This window comes from Drosophila virilis, chromosome 2 (assembly GCF_030788295.1).
Source record: "Drosophila virilis strain 15010-1051.87 chromosome 2, Dvir_AGI_RSII-ME, whole genome shotgun sequence".
Lineage (NCBI taxonomy): Eukaryota > Metazoa > Arthropoda > Insecta > Diptera > Drosophilidae > Drosophila > Drosophila virilis.
This window is the reverse complement of record NC_091544.1, coordinates 30,757,979-30,773,269: the sequence shown is the minus strand read 5'-3', so window position 1 is coordinate 30,773,269 and position 15,291 is coordinate 30,757,979. Positions and strand designations below refer to the sequence as shown.

The 15,291-nt window shown below is 35.9% G+C and overlaps 1 protein-coding gene across 7 annotated transcripts in view; it reads left to right on the top strand.

The window, feature by feature from the left end:
• The first annotated feature begins 690 nt into the window (after nucleotides 1-690).
• LOC6632989 (very low-density lipoprotein receptor) overlaps nucleotides 691-15,291 on the top strand; it is a 47,989-nt gene continuing 33,388 nt past the window's right edge. For 6 of the 7 annotated variants that reach the window (XM_032433818.2, XM_002056454.4, XM_032433817.2 and 3 more), the window contains exons 1-3: nucleotides 691-848; nucleotides 2,042-2,595; nucleotides 12,518-12,661. In XM_032433818.2, the coding sequence (XP_032289709.1) occupies nucleotides 2,094-2,595; nucleotides 12,518-12,661 (646 nt within the window). In that variant the 5' untranslated portion in view covers nucleotides 691-848; nucleotides 2,042-2,093. The remainder of the gene's footprint in view (nucleotides 849-2,041; nucleotides 2,596-12,517; nucleotides 12,662-15,291) is intronic. The other variant, XM_070207429.1, reaches the window with a different exon arrangement.

Here is a 15,291-nt window from a genome sequence, read left to right as displayed (position 1 = left end):
TAATAGTGCTTAGAGATTCTTCAGACACTATAGATATAGATTCGATAGTGTTCCAAGATTGTTCAAAGGAAGAAAAAAGCTGGAATCAGAAATATTTGCAAGGCAAATACACTTTACAACTGCTAAATAATATGGCAAATATTCGTCTCATCTTGACATTGACTCATTTAAAAAAGTTCCAGTTGCTTCCAGTAGTAGCAATTCGTTGGCTTTTTGTATTTTTGATCAACCATTCAATTAACATATGCATGTCATGGTCTCTGACCTATGCCAAGAACCAATTTAAGCGAACAGCATTACAAAAAGAAAATTGGTTGCTATAGGTAATTGCTAGACCCAACCAACAACTGTTCGACCAGATGCAATTCAAGCACACCTCCAAATTGATGTTTGTGCTAATTGTTACTTAAGAGAATTTTACAAAGAGTATTTACAACCACCTTGCAACTCTTAACATTATCTCTTTTAGTCACGCTGGCACACTTTTGCGTTCGCTCTCTTCTCATTCTCTCGCTCTCTCATTTATACAGTTAATGCATGCGAACAAATGTCAAAACTTTTGCCGCGTGGCGATCGTGTATCGCAACGTCGTGTTTGCGTATGGTTGTGAGGGGGGAGGGCAAAGCCGAAGCCAAAGGCAAAGCGAACGCAGTTGAACGCTTCGTTGACTGCGGCCTCGCATTGGTAGATCAGTCGTTAAACGTCGTGCGTTGGGCGCAGTCGTATTGTTGTTACTGGAAATATTGCCGTACCGTTACGCAGCCGCAGAGCATATAAAACATAACATTCTTCGTACGAAAAATAAAGAGCTCCCCCCAAAAGCAAACATAAATAATAAAATATTTGTTGTAAGCCCAACGATAACAAAAAAAAAAAAAAAAAAGATAGCGGTAGAGAGCGGCGCATAACCTAATGTTAAATTTCAAAATCAAGTGTTAATTGCAAACGTCTGAAATTATTTAGCTGAATTGCGTGAATCTCGCATAACTGTATGGCATATCCGATATATACGGAACACGTGTAGTTCGAGGCCGCATTTTGCATTTTCCGCTGACTTTGCCAAAAACAAAAGAATAAAATAAAATAATTTAAACGTTCACTCTTGCCAAAATAGCTAGTTCTAATTTTCTCTAAAATTAGAACAGTTTACGTCTAAATTTTCACTTCAGTCTGAACGCAACCCGTTGAGCAATACCCAAAGAGAGGCACTTGAGTTCAAGTAGTGGTAGCGCCATTTCCAGAACTAATTTCTCTGATAGCCGTTTTTAGATACCCAAAAGCAAACCCACTGTGATTTACTTGGCAGTGTGCTTATAAGTGCAATCTATTTATCTGTAAGTCAACCAGCGTGACAAGCCCAAAGTTTCTTGTTATAAGTATGTATATGTAGTATAAGGGTTTACCTTGTAAAACCTGCGCTAACCTAGCTGACCATCGTGGGCCGCCCGATAAAGTCGTCGCCCCTATATTTTGCAAGCTCTGTGTTGTTATATTTTCTATACGTTATACTATCAAGGGCTGAGCGGCCTTTCACTTTTATAGGTTGTACATTTACTAAACAAAAGTAAATAATTAATTATAATTTACCACTTTTTTTAAATTCCACTCTTTTTTCACCTATTTTCAACTCGCCTTTTATAGGGTTTGCCTTAGCACGGCATAGTCTGCCGTTGAATTCTTGCATGTTTTCTTTATTTCGACTTTCTGCAACATCGTATGATTTTTTTTTAGTCTGTTCCGCATGTTTCTTTTACTCTTTTACGCTCTTCTGTTTTGTTTTGTCTTCACGATCCCCGAAATATATCATGGCGTTTGCCTCTCTGTGTGATATCTTTCTTTTTTATTATTTTTTTTGGCAAGTTTTTTTTTTTTTTTTTTGGCAAAGTTGGCATTTTTTCTCGCGCTAAAACAGCTGACGCGGTCGTCAGACTATTATTTAATAATGAATAATATGAATAGAAATTTTAGAGAAAATTGCGTGCGAAAAGTGTTTTTGGCCAAAGTAAAATAGAAAAAAAAGTGATTACTTTCCATTTTACAGCGAAAAATCGATTTGAAATCAAATTTTAAAAATCGCAAAGTTCAAGCATAAAATGGATGAACCCCTAGCCAAAAGCAATACCAACGCAAATACAACAGCAACAACAACATCAACAACAACAATAGAGAACAACAACGTTGTCGAAACACCGCCCAAAGTAAGCGCCTTCTTCAGCAGCAGCTCCAACTATCAGAGCCGGGTGCAGCAGCTGATCAGCTTCAGTTTCACCTCGTCGTTCCATCTGATCTTCATTACATGCATCCTGAGCATCAGTAAATTTTGTAATGCCGCCGCCGTGAATGCAGCTCAGGTGACCGCTTCAGCGCCCAGTCCAAGTATAATTATCTCAAACCTAAGCGGTTCGGCGCTGCTGGAGAAGATTATAAAGACCACAACCCTGGGACCGCAATTGGATAAGCTTAAAAGTTTTGCACCTGCCGCAGCAAATAGCATAAGTGCGAGTAGTACCTCGACCTTCTTCAATAGCAAATCCCTCAATTTGGAATTCAAGTTCCAGAATGTGTCGGGCAAAGTGAATACGCCGTTGGATATATGTAAGTAGCACCCGCATTTGGTTACTAACACTGATAATCGTTCAAACCTGCACAAATCTCGTTTTATTGCCTGTACTTGCATTAGTATTAGTGCGCTTTTTCGAAAATAAGCTCTTTTGCATCGCCTGACGTCAATCTGAGCTTTAAGCTTTAAGTCTGCGCTGCCTGTGTGTGTCGTGCGTGTATTGCTGTTAAGTTTCGCATTTCCATTCGATCAGACCACCAGACCAGCAGACCAACAGACCTCAAATTTCCAAATGTTTATTTATTTATGCGAATCGCTTTTCGGAAAAACATTCGCTAACGTCTCACGCTGCATATCGTCAGCGATTCCCTGTTATAGCCATGCCCCAACACATTCCACAACGTCACACATTTTTTTACCTTTTACTTTCCTAAGCCGCTCGCTCCGTGCGCCTCTCTTAATTCGCCTCTTCGCCGTTTCCATGATTATATGTTTCTTCCTCTTCGTTTTCTTCTGCTGCCGGCCGGCATCTGGCTTCAGAGAGCATAGACCCCGGTTGCTGCGGAGAGCAACAAGTGTTTCAGTTTCTTTTTCTTCTGCTCCGTTCGCCTTCTATTTTGTTTGGAGTTGCTTCTCTTCGTCTTTCGCTTCGCACCGCACAGTGGTGTGTGTGAGCGGCAATGCGAAGTGAAGTGCGGTGCACGTGTTGAAACCCAAAGCCAAACTTATGCCACGGTATAAGACAAACCCACGAAATTGGAACCAGTTTGGTTGTATAAATATTTAAGTATAAGGATTTATAGCTGCCTAAGAACCAGATGCATCAGTTGGGTACTTCAAGTATGTGAAGTATATTAAATAGCAGAAATCTAACACACAGTTATGAAGTGTACAAGCTAAACAATATATAATTAACTTTCTTCTATATCAAGCGTATGATATAGGAAAGTGTAAAGGATTATGTGTATGTATGCACTCTGTAAGCTGCTTTAGGATTCTTTATTATTTTTGTAGGCCTTTGCCTTTAATCAACCGATCAATCAATCTTACATTGTGAGAGTCGTTTCGATCGGCATACTAAATTATATACATATATGTGTTGTTAAGGGTATTTAATCTTCGGCATACCAAAGATATACACTCTTCTATCTAATACACCTTTAGGAAGTCAATTAAGAAACCACTTGGTTCACAAGAAACTGCAAATAGTTATTAAAAACTGACAGCTGTTATTGAAATCTGTTTAAAAACTAATGAACAACTTAACCTTAATACAGCCGAACATCGACTGTTGCGATTTCGCTTTATTATTAATAATCGCAAGACCCCAGCCTTCAACTTCAACTTGTCAAAAACTAACCTCAAAAACAAAAAAAAAAAGGTTTTCAGCGCAGCGAATACCATGCGCAAAACAAAAAACTTAATATTTATATTAATAAAGCGGTGCAAAAGGTTAAAATAAAATGATTTAGCAATAGACGGTCACTGGGTCAAATTTGAGGGTCTTATAATCAAAAATTCGTAATATCCACCAATTGTTTCGTTATTTGTGACCTGTTCAATCTTTATTAATAATTTAAATGCCACATTTGCAACCGAAATGCATTTACGCTGTTCCTTGACAGTTGGCCATAATAAAACAAATTACTCGTACCAGTACTCGTAGTCGGACAGAGAGATAAACGGGCCAAGTGTATTTGAGGTCTGGCCAAATGTCAATTCAGACAATTGGCAGCATGCGAAACAGGTAATAGGTCAAAGTGTTAGCTGAGTTGCAACCCGGCTAAAGGTACTCTAATTTTGCCATGAAATGTGTTAAATAAAAATCGAGGCTGCCGAGTTCATAAGATATATCAAGGCTTGATTGGACTGATTAACTGTGGCTTTATATACTAAATGCCGAATAAGATCTTCACATGACTATTAATGAAATATTTTTATGATTTCTATGATTTTTTGTGCTCGTTATATATATTATTTGAACAATTCGTATATAAATAACATTTATATATTTGAGGCAAACTCAAGCCCAGGTTTCGATTTGCAATACTTATTTCAATAGAACTGAATCAATATGCGTCTAAAAAAATCAATCAACAAAAAAAATATTGTGTCAAAAGTTAAATCTACAAGAATTGACGAATAAAGAAATAAAAACAGGAAACTGTAATTAAGATAATTATATAAAGCAACTTGTATGCTTTGGGTTGGAAAGAGCCTGTAATATAGTTAATTTAAATTAAAGAAATAAAAATTAATAAATAGAGCATTAAATCGGCTGCAAGTTCCAAGAGTTTCCATGCTAGTTGTTAATTATTTTTACAATAAGGACAGCTCATGGCAAATTATTTAGCCATTTCTTCGTTGTAGCAAAAGTTTGCCAAACATTTTTGGCCACTTTCAGCAGCAGCTGAAACTCTCGTCCAACTGGTAATTGGCAACTGAAAATTGTCAACTGGTAATCTGGTAGCTCTCAAATTGGGAATCGCAAACGCAATCGAAGTTCTCGGCACGTTTCATGACAGCCAAATGAACGTCAGCTACAGATTCAGAGACCATAACGAAAACTGCACGCATGTTGGACAGTGCAGGGGTATATAGATGGACAGAAGGGCAGGCTGTGCGAGACAGCGTTGATTTATTTTAAAATCGAAATTAAACAAGTTTTTGGGCCGGCATCATCATAAAAACTGTCGCAACTGGGGAAGGAGCAGGAGCAGGACCACCCAGAATCTGGCCTGAGAACATGTCGTCCTCGTCCAGACTTTTGTAATTAACTTGGCTAATTATGCTCAAAAATGTGCACGTGCTTTGACCCACCAATTTCAGACTGTACAGACAGAGCAGGCTATATATATATATATATACATATAAACATATACTCGGCGCATTTTATGCATTTCCGTTTTGGCTTAATTACAAAACGCATGTTACCTTATGTATAATTATGTGCAAATAAACTGGTTACCAACTAAAAAATGAGAAGAAATAAAACAACTTTCAGATGAAACCAAAAAAGTGTAACAACAACCCGCAACTGTTTGTATATTACAGCCGCGGTTATTCAGACACACTCACATTCAGACCACAAGTTTGCCTTTCATAACTGACTTCATATACAAAACAACAACAACGACAATAACAATAAAATCTTCTCAACTCAAAGATTCAATGTTAGACACCTCATAACAAAAGTTTTTGGTACTCAAATTGCAACTTGTAATATGCCACTTATTAGCATTAATTATGGCAAAAAGGGGAAAGACAGATCTTCGCTTAACAACTATGTTTGAAGCGATGAAAGCCCTTGAGTTATATTTCGCCGCAGCACTTAGTTAACTGACAATTGATAAGATGGGATCGTCAGTCCAAGCGAACCACTAGACAAGAAAGTCCTTGGTTCGAATCCCAGACTAGCGCTTGCTTGTTATAATGAGCGAAGGTCAAGCAAGTGGCTGGTTCAAATTCCACTTTAGCACTTGGATGTTATTAGGCCCGCAGGTCACAATAGTCAGTGACTTAAAATAGATGAGTAAAAAATGTCAGCTCTTGTTAAATGAATTGTCTAGCAACGAAGTCTGTAGTTGGAGTCCCAGACTAGCTCCCAGATAATATAATGCTCGAGAGTCGCAAAATATAAGTACCTTACCTTGAAAACACATAATTTCTTGCATAAAATCATGTTAAATAATTTCATTAAATCACTTAGCCAGCTGAGTAGCAGGCAAAACGTTGGTTTGCATCTAATGTATAGCGTATAAATGTTTTAAACTCTGAACCAAATGCAATTGAGAAAGTTACTTTGACAGTTGTAAATGATTTAACCCTTATTCTGGCATTGGCTGTTGTCAGCATATAAAGATTTATTTATAAACCGAATCCATTAAATGTTATTGAGAAATTTAATGTTAACTTTGCTATGAAAATGACTGAAATTCACGCAGCCAGGCAGAGGATTATTTTAAGCATTACTAAATGATCCACTTGACATATGCCTGATTTATTCAGGCTGCCTCCCCATATCCTCTCTTGCATTTTTAGGGGGACAAACCCTTGGGAATATGTAAATTTTAGGCCAGAGTGAATCACTCCGTCAGGGTTTGTATAAATTAACTACGCATTGTTTTAGCCAAGTGAGCTCACATAATAGCAAGAAATATCAACGAAAACAAAGTCTTATCTTATCCAATAACTAATACTATATATGTACTATAATACACCATCAATGTGACGAAAATGTTTATGGACCCTTTGCAATCTCAGTTTAGCGATTAAACGTAGTAAAACTCATTGAAAATACAAATCTAATCGCATGCCTAATTGGAAATCCACACGTATGCTCCTTCTAGTATTGTAATTATGTGTATAAATACGTATTCACATGCAAATTACGCATACGCCATGTATGCAGTAGATATGGGTTAGTAAAGAAATAGAAAAAATGGCGTGATTTTTTTTTTGTTGGTCTGGTTCTTTTGGCAAGTGTATTTCGAAACATGCGCATGAGTTGACAACATTGTTTACAAACAAGCAACAACAATGCGCAAATAGCCACAGCTACATGTATGTATTAATACATTCTAATTTTATTTTTAATTAGAAAATAAAATGCTCTACAGTGAGAGGCGTTTGCCTGTGACGTAGTCGGGCAATTCAATTCAAAACGAAAATAAACAAGTATTTGATCATCATTCATCAAGAGTAACAAATGTAAATAATGCTCGCTGATTCATACAGTTGTCTGTCCAAAAAAAGGCAACAACATGTGAGCCAACTGTTTATTATTATTGTGTTATTCGATTTCCTTAGCTGTTGTTGTTTTGCGTGACGTCACCAAAGATCAGGCCACCTTTTTTCCAAATAACAAGTATACTCAGCGCTATATATCGCACATGTTTCACGAGAGAACACCATTAAGAGCGGCTCAAAAAAAAAGCATATAACTCTCTTAAACACAAAACTCAGCTACACCTTATAGTTGTTAACCTGCTCGTAATTGCACTGTAGCCAAGTCACAAACCAACTTTGTTAATAACGCTCGGCTCACATGAATATACGAGAGAAAAACACGCAGAAGAAACACGCCCTTATACACACAAGGCCTAGGGTGTTGCCGATATTTGGGCAGAATTTCGCAGCTTATAATTAAGAGCATATATTCAGTATATGGTGTCTTTTTCTAATCGTTACATATTTCATGAAAACATAATAATACCCGTTTTAAGTGTACGCAAATGTTATTTATCGCATTTGTAGACAAAGTTTTTATCAGCATACGAATTATCACAAATGCCGCACACAAAATTAAAGTAATTAACTGATAAATGATAAAACGTGAAAAAACCAAAACTTACCTGCAAACGCAAAAAAAAACGGCTGCATAGTGGTTCTAGTATTGCCTGAAATGATGTAAATATTATATGCAAATGTCATTAGTTTAATATTCGTACTCATTAGACAATCATTAGCTATAAATAATATGTCACTCATTAATACATGCCCTTCAAAGAAGCAACTGTTTGGACTTGGGAGCCCCTCAAAGTAATTGAGGAATACAATTAAAAATTAATTAGAAAGTGAAGCAATTTGAATGCTTTAGCATAAAACTAACTAATTTTAATTACTAACTCAAGAGAGCAATATTAAAAAACAAATGCCAATTAAGCCTGAAGTACAACAATGAAACGTTTGGAGAATCGGTTCCATTTTGACACAGCTTAAGGTCGAGAAATATTAGTTATGTCATTTTTTTACCCTGATCCCATTGAAATTGAGTAAAGAGGGTATTATGTGCTTGTGCAAAAGTATGTAACCGGCAAAAAGAAGCACCTCCGACCACATAAAGTATATATATTGTTGATCGGAATCAGAAGCCAAACCGATCCAACTATGTCCGTCCGACCACCCAGTCAGCCTTTTTGTATAGACGCGTCGATCTCGGAAACTATAAGTGATCGAGATTTGAACGTAGATTCACCTTGACGCCGCGCAGTACGAGTACGAGTTCATAACTAGCCGCGTTATGAAAAATATGCAGAATGGAATTTAGAGTTCAAACCATGATCAAAATGATATTATTTCGACAGGGCTTAGATAGAGCTATGACTATTTAAAAGCTACAAATTTCAAAAAGAAATAAACTACGTAAATCGTACGTTATCTCACCATACCAACAACATTATTCATAAATTTAATTGTAAACTATTTGATAACATTTCAATCAGAAGGTAAACTATCTGTGAACATGACTAACTACTAAACCTAGTCAAAGTTTTTGCGAATTCGATAAGAGATATCAGTCTCACCTTGGGTGCCAGGACAAGCTGATAGTTGTAGTTATCTTTTGATTATATTCTATTATATTCTGTTCTATACAATTCCATTGCGAACTTTCATTATCATTATAAAGTTAATAAAATGGCTAAAGGCGGCACGCCAAAGATTAAATACTCTTGTTGATATTTGGCTTAGAATTGCAAGCAGTTGTCTTCGTTCATGTGTTGCACATTGAGTGACAAAATAATTATACCTTTTAGGGAAACAAAATTCTGATAAAGTAAAGAATGAACAAACAAAATTATTTAACATTCAATGGGAGCTTATCATATATTTTCAACAGGTGATTGGTGCAAAGTTCTCGAATTTCTTTTTAACTGATATTATGCGCAATATGGACACGTAATTGCAGACATTTTTGGCTATAATTATTTTATGATATTGGAATGTGGCCGAGGATGTCTGTGAATTAAGCATTTTTATTGATTTGACCATTGATTGACTTTTGCGCTGATGTTCTGTTTATTATTACGCTCTTTTCTTTTGCCAAGCCCCATTGGCCTGACCCCGCCCTCCTACTTTTATTGAATTAATGGTGCGAATTTTCATGAGAACCGCCCGAGGGAATGAGCAAATGATTGATTTCTGGTCTTTGCCAGGCAGCAAAAGCTGTTCAATGAACCTGGCAACACGCATTTAATTGGCGCCTCAATCTGATGCAGAGCAGCGCAGAGTTCTGTCAATCAAATTGGCCCAGCCTCTGTTTCATCTTCATTTTTTTTTTTTTATACGCTGTGGTTGCTTGTAAGTTGCGTGAAATTATTGTCGAAAGTAATTTAATTTATTCAACTGGGACAAGTCACAATGGCGGGGAAGATTTCGACAGGCATTGTAGTAAACGCAATGCTATGCAGTCGAACGTTAAATGAAAACTATTTCAATTTCAAGGTCGGGAAATTGCCAATTAAATCAACATTCACAATCTGCTGCACATCAATCTTCATTTATTCGTTTTGTTTTCTCCAGAGAAAACTAACTGAAATTGTCTGTGTCAAAGCAACGGAAACTTTCATCTCTAAGGGCTGCCAACTAACAGGTAGCAATATGTTCAAATTTGACAGCTGGGTTTAACAAGCAGTTAGCATATTTGTTTTCAATCAGGCAGCGTACTATGCTTCTTGTTGAGTCTACCTTTTGTGCCTTCATCTTTTTCATATAAAGATTTAATTCTTTATTCTTTTTATAAAGATTCTATGTCAACTTTAATATCTAAATATATGTAAAAAAATTATTTGTAAAACCACCATTAAAGTTTACTTCTTTGGATTCACAAATTGTATCACAAAAATGATTTTGATTCAATTAAAAGCAATTTTAAATTTAATCTGTACATTTTTGTGCCCAATGAATTTGAATAATTGTATTTCAAAGCCATAAATAAGTTATAAGTCACAAAGAATATCTTTCTTATGATTTTGCTTAAACTCAACATGACTCAAAGTAAACTTCAGCTATTTGATAACATTCTTTGTTTTTCTCAAAATAAAATGAAATAAATCATAAAATAAATAAAAACGAAAATATATATTTAGTTCAACATTTTATTGTCATACTAGACATGACCTCCTGTTCCACATAGTCGAATATATAACCACATCAATCTTATTTAATGCAGCTATAAATATATATCTTTCGAGTTGAGCATTGTATTTAGATGTGACACAAATTTGTATATTCGAATTATTTATCTCGATATTGTAGCGCAATTTCAATTAAGCATCTAAACGACTCACTTAAAATGCAAATTGCGTGGCATAACACAGGCAGGGACACAAAGAAATAGAGACATGAAGAGGGAGAGAGTGAGAGCGGGGTTGCGGAGGTGGGATAGAGCTAGAGCTAGAGATTTGTGCTGCAACAATTGCTGCAACATTTGCACATAAATTCCCATTCACATAATAAAACGAACGAAAACTCTTTTCATATCATATTTAAACGCATTTGCCATGCACCAAAAAATCAAATAATCAAAATATATTTCGTTTTTTCTCTATCATTTTTCGTGTGCACGTCTTTTAAATAATTGAGAAGCTCCTAACGCGACGAAGCGCAGTGAGTTGTGCAGATGCATATAAAAATATGTGTAAAAATTATATATGAAAAAATGTTATTTAAACAAGTTTTGATTACATTTTTAATAATATTTGTTGTGCTAAAGCGCTCAGTTCTTTATCCATTAAAGACGCAATACAAATAATTTGTTTAATTCTCTGAAAAATTAAAAGTTTTCTACAAATCATTTTACGCTCATTTTCCATGCTTGCCCTTTGAAATGTATATGAAAATGTTCAGTAAGTTGTGGGAGACGATTTGTTGATCAAGAATATATTTATACATATTTGATTGACTGTTTGCACGACTGAATCTGACAGATTACTCAACAACAATTATCTATAGATATATATTCTTTCGACTTAAAAGTTAGACGCCTTTTGGGCTAATGTAAGCAACTAAATGTCATCCCATCTCCCGCCCAACCGACCGAGAGGTGCGAAAACGAATGCAAACTTTATATATACTCCTTTATAGAAAAATTTATAAAATGGAAAAATGGAAATGTTTTTCGAGCTTTAATTAAATTTTTTTTTTTTTTTGAGTATTTGCTTCAATTATGCAACACTCTTATGTTAAGCGCAACCACACACACACACTAATATATTTATAGAATTTTAAACAAAAGCCAAAAATGTGAATACAATGGATGCTTTTGCTGCACGCATCAAATTTCTAACATTAATGAACTGCGTTCTTGTGTGTGCGTGCATGTGTGTGTGCGGGGGGCACTGCTTGAATTTTCTGTGGAATTCTAATTAAATGTGTGTGCACATTGAGTTCGTGCGTAGCTAAAATATTGCCTAAGCAAGTGTCTCCTTGTATTAAATGTGCCCAATTAAACGTCAAATGGCACATGCTTTTGCTCACTCGAAACAATTTTAAGCTAATCATAGCACATAAGCAGCTGCTTCACACACACACACACACAAACACACACACAAACACACAGAGAGAGAGAGAGCTTATTTGGTAGTCAACTCACACATAAACTGGCACACGCACAACTACACCTTCAACTTTGGCCAAATCCGGTAAATCATCAGCTATTTTATGGCTAAGCGGAAATGCGCCTGCCGCCATTTTGTTTACAAGTGAGTTTGTCACTAAGCGCCCAGACGGACGAATGCCATAAACGATTGATGAGTCCCAGTTGTTAGCTTACGCATACACACACAGCCTTTAAGCCAGCTTTGTATTTACGCTTATTAATTTCAGAAATGCATGCCCTTTTGTTTATAGCGGCATATTTTGCGGCTTACCCTTTTACACACGCACACACACACCCAAACCTGCTTACAAGCTGCCCACCCACTTTATTATTTACAAGTTTTTGTTTATTGTCAGCTCTTGGCCCCGACCTTACAAAGGTCTTAAAGCTTGTCAACGCCTCCGACCGCTCGCACCCACATTGTGTGGTGCGGTTAACGAGCGAAAGTTTTCAACTTAAATGTTAGTTATGAATTTGATTAGGCCCTGTTGTTTGGTTCGCCGCAGTATCTCAGCCTGATTAATTAATATGCATTTGATTTGTCAAAATATATTTATTTTATTCTTCTGTGTTTACAGCTCAAAGCCTGCCGCACTATTGCGAGGAGAAGCAGTTCCGTTGCAGGGAGAGTGGCGAGTGCATACCCATTAGATTTGTCTGCGATGGCGATACAGACTGCAAGGATCACAGCGATGAGCTGCTCGAACAATGTAAATTTACAGGTGAGTCGAGAAGACGCTCCAACATAAAATCCATAAACTGTTGCTGAACTTCGTGCCCCAGTTGGCAAAGTTTTGGTTGCCTTTGAGGATTGATGCTAGCTGCCACTTCAATTGTGGCGCCACAGCCTGCCCGCTGCATCCTTAGACAAATGAGTTTTATTCAACTTCAGTTTTCAACTTTTGTTGTTGCTACATTTTTTATGGAGCTTCACTCGGCCCAAAGTCAAGGCACATGATGTATTTGCTGTATCTGTTGGGCTTGTATGAATGGCCACAGCTGTTGTCTGTGTGGCCAACTACCAAACCCCCCCCCCCTCTCTCTCTCTCTCTTTCTCTTTCTCAAATGCTCACCCGCCTCCCACACTCTAATCTGTTGTCAGTCATTTTGTAGTTTTTCAATTTAGAAAATGTCACAGAACTAACCATTTACTTAGTTGCTGTGTGTATAAGTGCGCCTGTATGCGTGTGTTTATCTGTATGTGTGTGTGTGTTTGAGAGTGTGTTTGTGAGTGTTTGCTTTTGTATTGGATTTTGGTGTTTTACTATTTGTTTGACTGCGTTGTTGAGTAAGTAACAACTGGCTGTTTATTTAGTGTCATGTTAGGTGGACTCTCGACTGCCCCAACTAAATTTGTTTTCGTTTAATTTTTAGGCCCGATGTATCACAAAGTTATATATGTGTGTGTCTATGTATTTTTTTATTAGCTCTATGCTTTTAATTTACACTCTCTAGTTTATTCGTGCTTCGTTGCTTTCATTTGGCAACACTTTGATATTTTACGTTGCCTACTTTTGGGGCTGGAACTCTAAATAGTCGTCGCCCTACAGTGCGCGCTTAAATATTAGGCAGACTCACAAAATTCACCTAACTTCCCGTAGAACAATTAACAATTTTTATAAAAATCGTCAAATGGTTGGCATTTTTCGTTTTGACCAAGCAAATAACATCATTATTAAGGAAACAAGAGCATAAATCAAATATTTGCTTAGCTTCTCATTAATTCTATAATTATTTTCCTATTATACATTGAATATATATATCTTAATAACGTCAGTTCAGTTGTTTTTTTTAGTCTCGATCCTCCAAACAAGTCTTGTTTATTTCTTTTAATTGTAAAAAACTTTAAAAAAAAATTCGTTTCGAGGTGTTACAATTTAAAACCATTCAAAAAAATGTTGATAATATTCATTCTGTATGAATCGAATATTCGTTTAATATACATACTACCCATCTTATTCTATTTATATATTTAAAGATCTATCATTGTTTCATTTATTATTGTTATTTTTTAACAAATTGCTATATTTATTTTTTTTTTAATTTGAATTTATGGCCATAAAATAACAGCATTTATGGTCCAAACGGTTGGTTAAGTTCAACAAACTGAAATGTAATCACAAAATGAAATGTGGACACAAACAACAACCTTGAGCCGTACTGTGCTACTGTGAGCGAGTGCAAGCGATTAGCAAATGAGCGTGTGGCAAACGGGGCACTTGCAACCCGTACAGCAGCCAAGTTGAGTCTTATTTGGCGAACGTTTAAGACAAGTCAAGTGCAATCTAACTAAGCCATTGCATCATGCTTCAAGCACAGACACAGTTTAAAAGAGCTTAAGCCGAGAGCAGACGCACAGTAGAGCAGCTAGCAAAAAGCTTAACTTGTTTGAGTGTAGCTCAAGTCGAGAATGATAATGTATGTATATATATATATATATATATGCATAATTAAATGTAATTCCATTATTTTAGGAAAACTTTGAGGCTATTGATTATGCTGTTAATATTTAAAATAAATATTTACTGCAAAAAATTTGGGTATAAACTATAATGACTCAAAATAAAATGAGTTTTCATTAATTAGTTTTCTTTGATCCAATTTAATGACCGCCATAATTGAACCTACAATTAAATTGCTTGTTTTTAAACCAACTATTTAGTTTTAACCATTAACTACGCTGCCTTTTAACAAGTTATATACATGGATAACTGGATAACGAATTTTTAGAACTTTTGGGAATTTGCCTGCGCTAATTACTCGGTTAATTTAACAGCTTGAATATCAATGCTATGTATGTATGCTAGCATACAGTTCGATGAAAAAGTAAATTTGACTTCTTATTGTTAGTGAAACGTATTCTAAACAAAGGAAGATTTTGTTTTTTTTTTTAGTAGTTAGCTTTTTCCTCAACTCAAAAACATACTACAATTCAACTTGCAGCATGTTTTCATTATAAAGCAAAATTAAATTCTACGAAAAAATTTTTCTGAGTTAATTAAAATATATTACAAAAAGCAGTCAAAGCGGTAGCTTTATAATATTTTTAATATGAATAACTTTATGCCTTGAGCCCACATATTTAACTAGCAGTGGCTATATATAATGTGTAATAACTAGATTATTTTTGATAAGCCCAAGCGCTTAATAGTTTTCCCTGGAAAACACAAGTTGTTGCAGTCTGTGCCTTTGACAAAAGGAAGTCGTGAGGTCATTTAGTGTTTGTTTTTTTTTTTTTGCTGATATAGCACAGACAATCCTATAAAGTCTCCGTACTTATCGCGCACTTAACAATTGCGACTTAAATAATTAGTAATTAAAATGCATATGAGCGAAAGAGTGAGATAGTGAG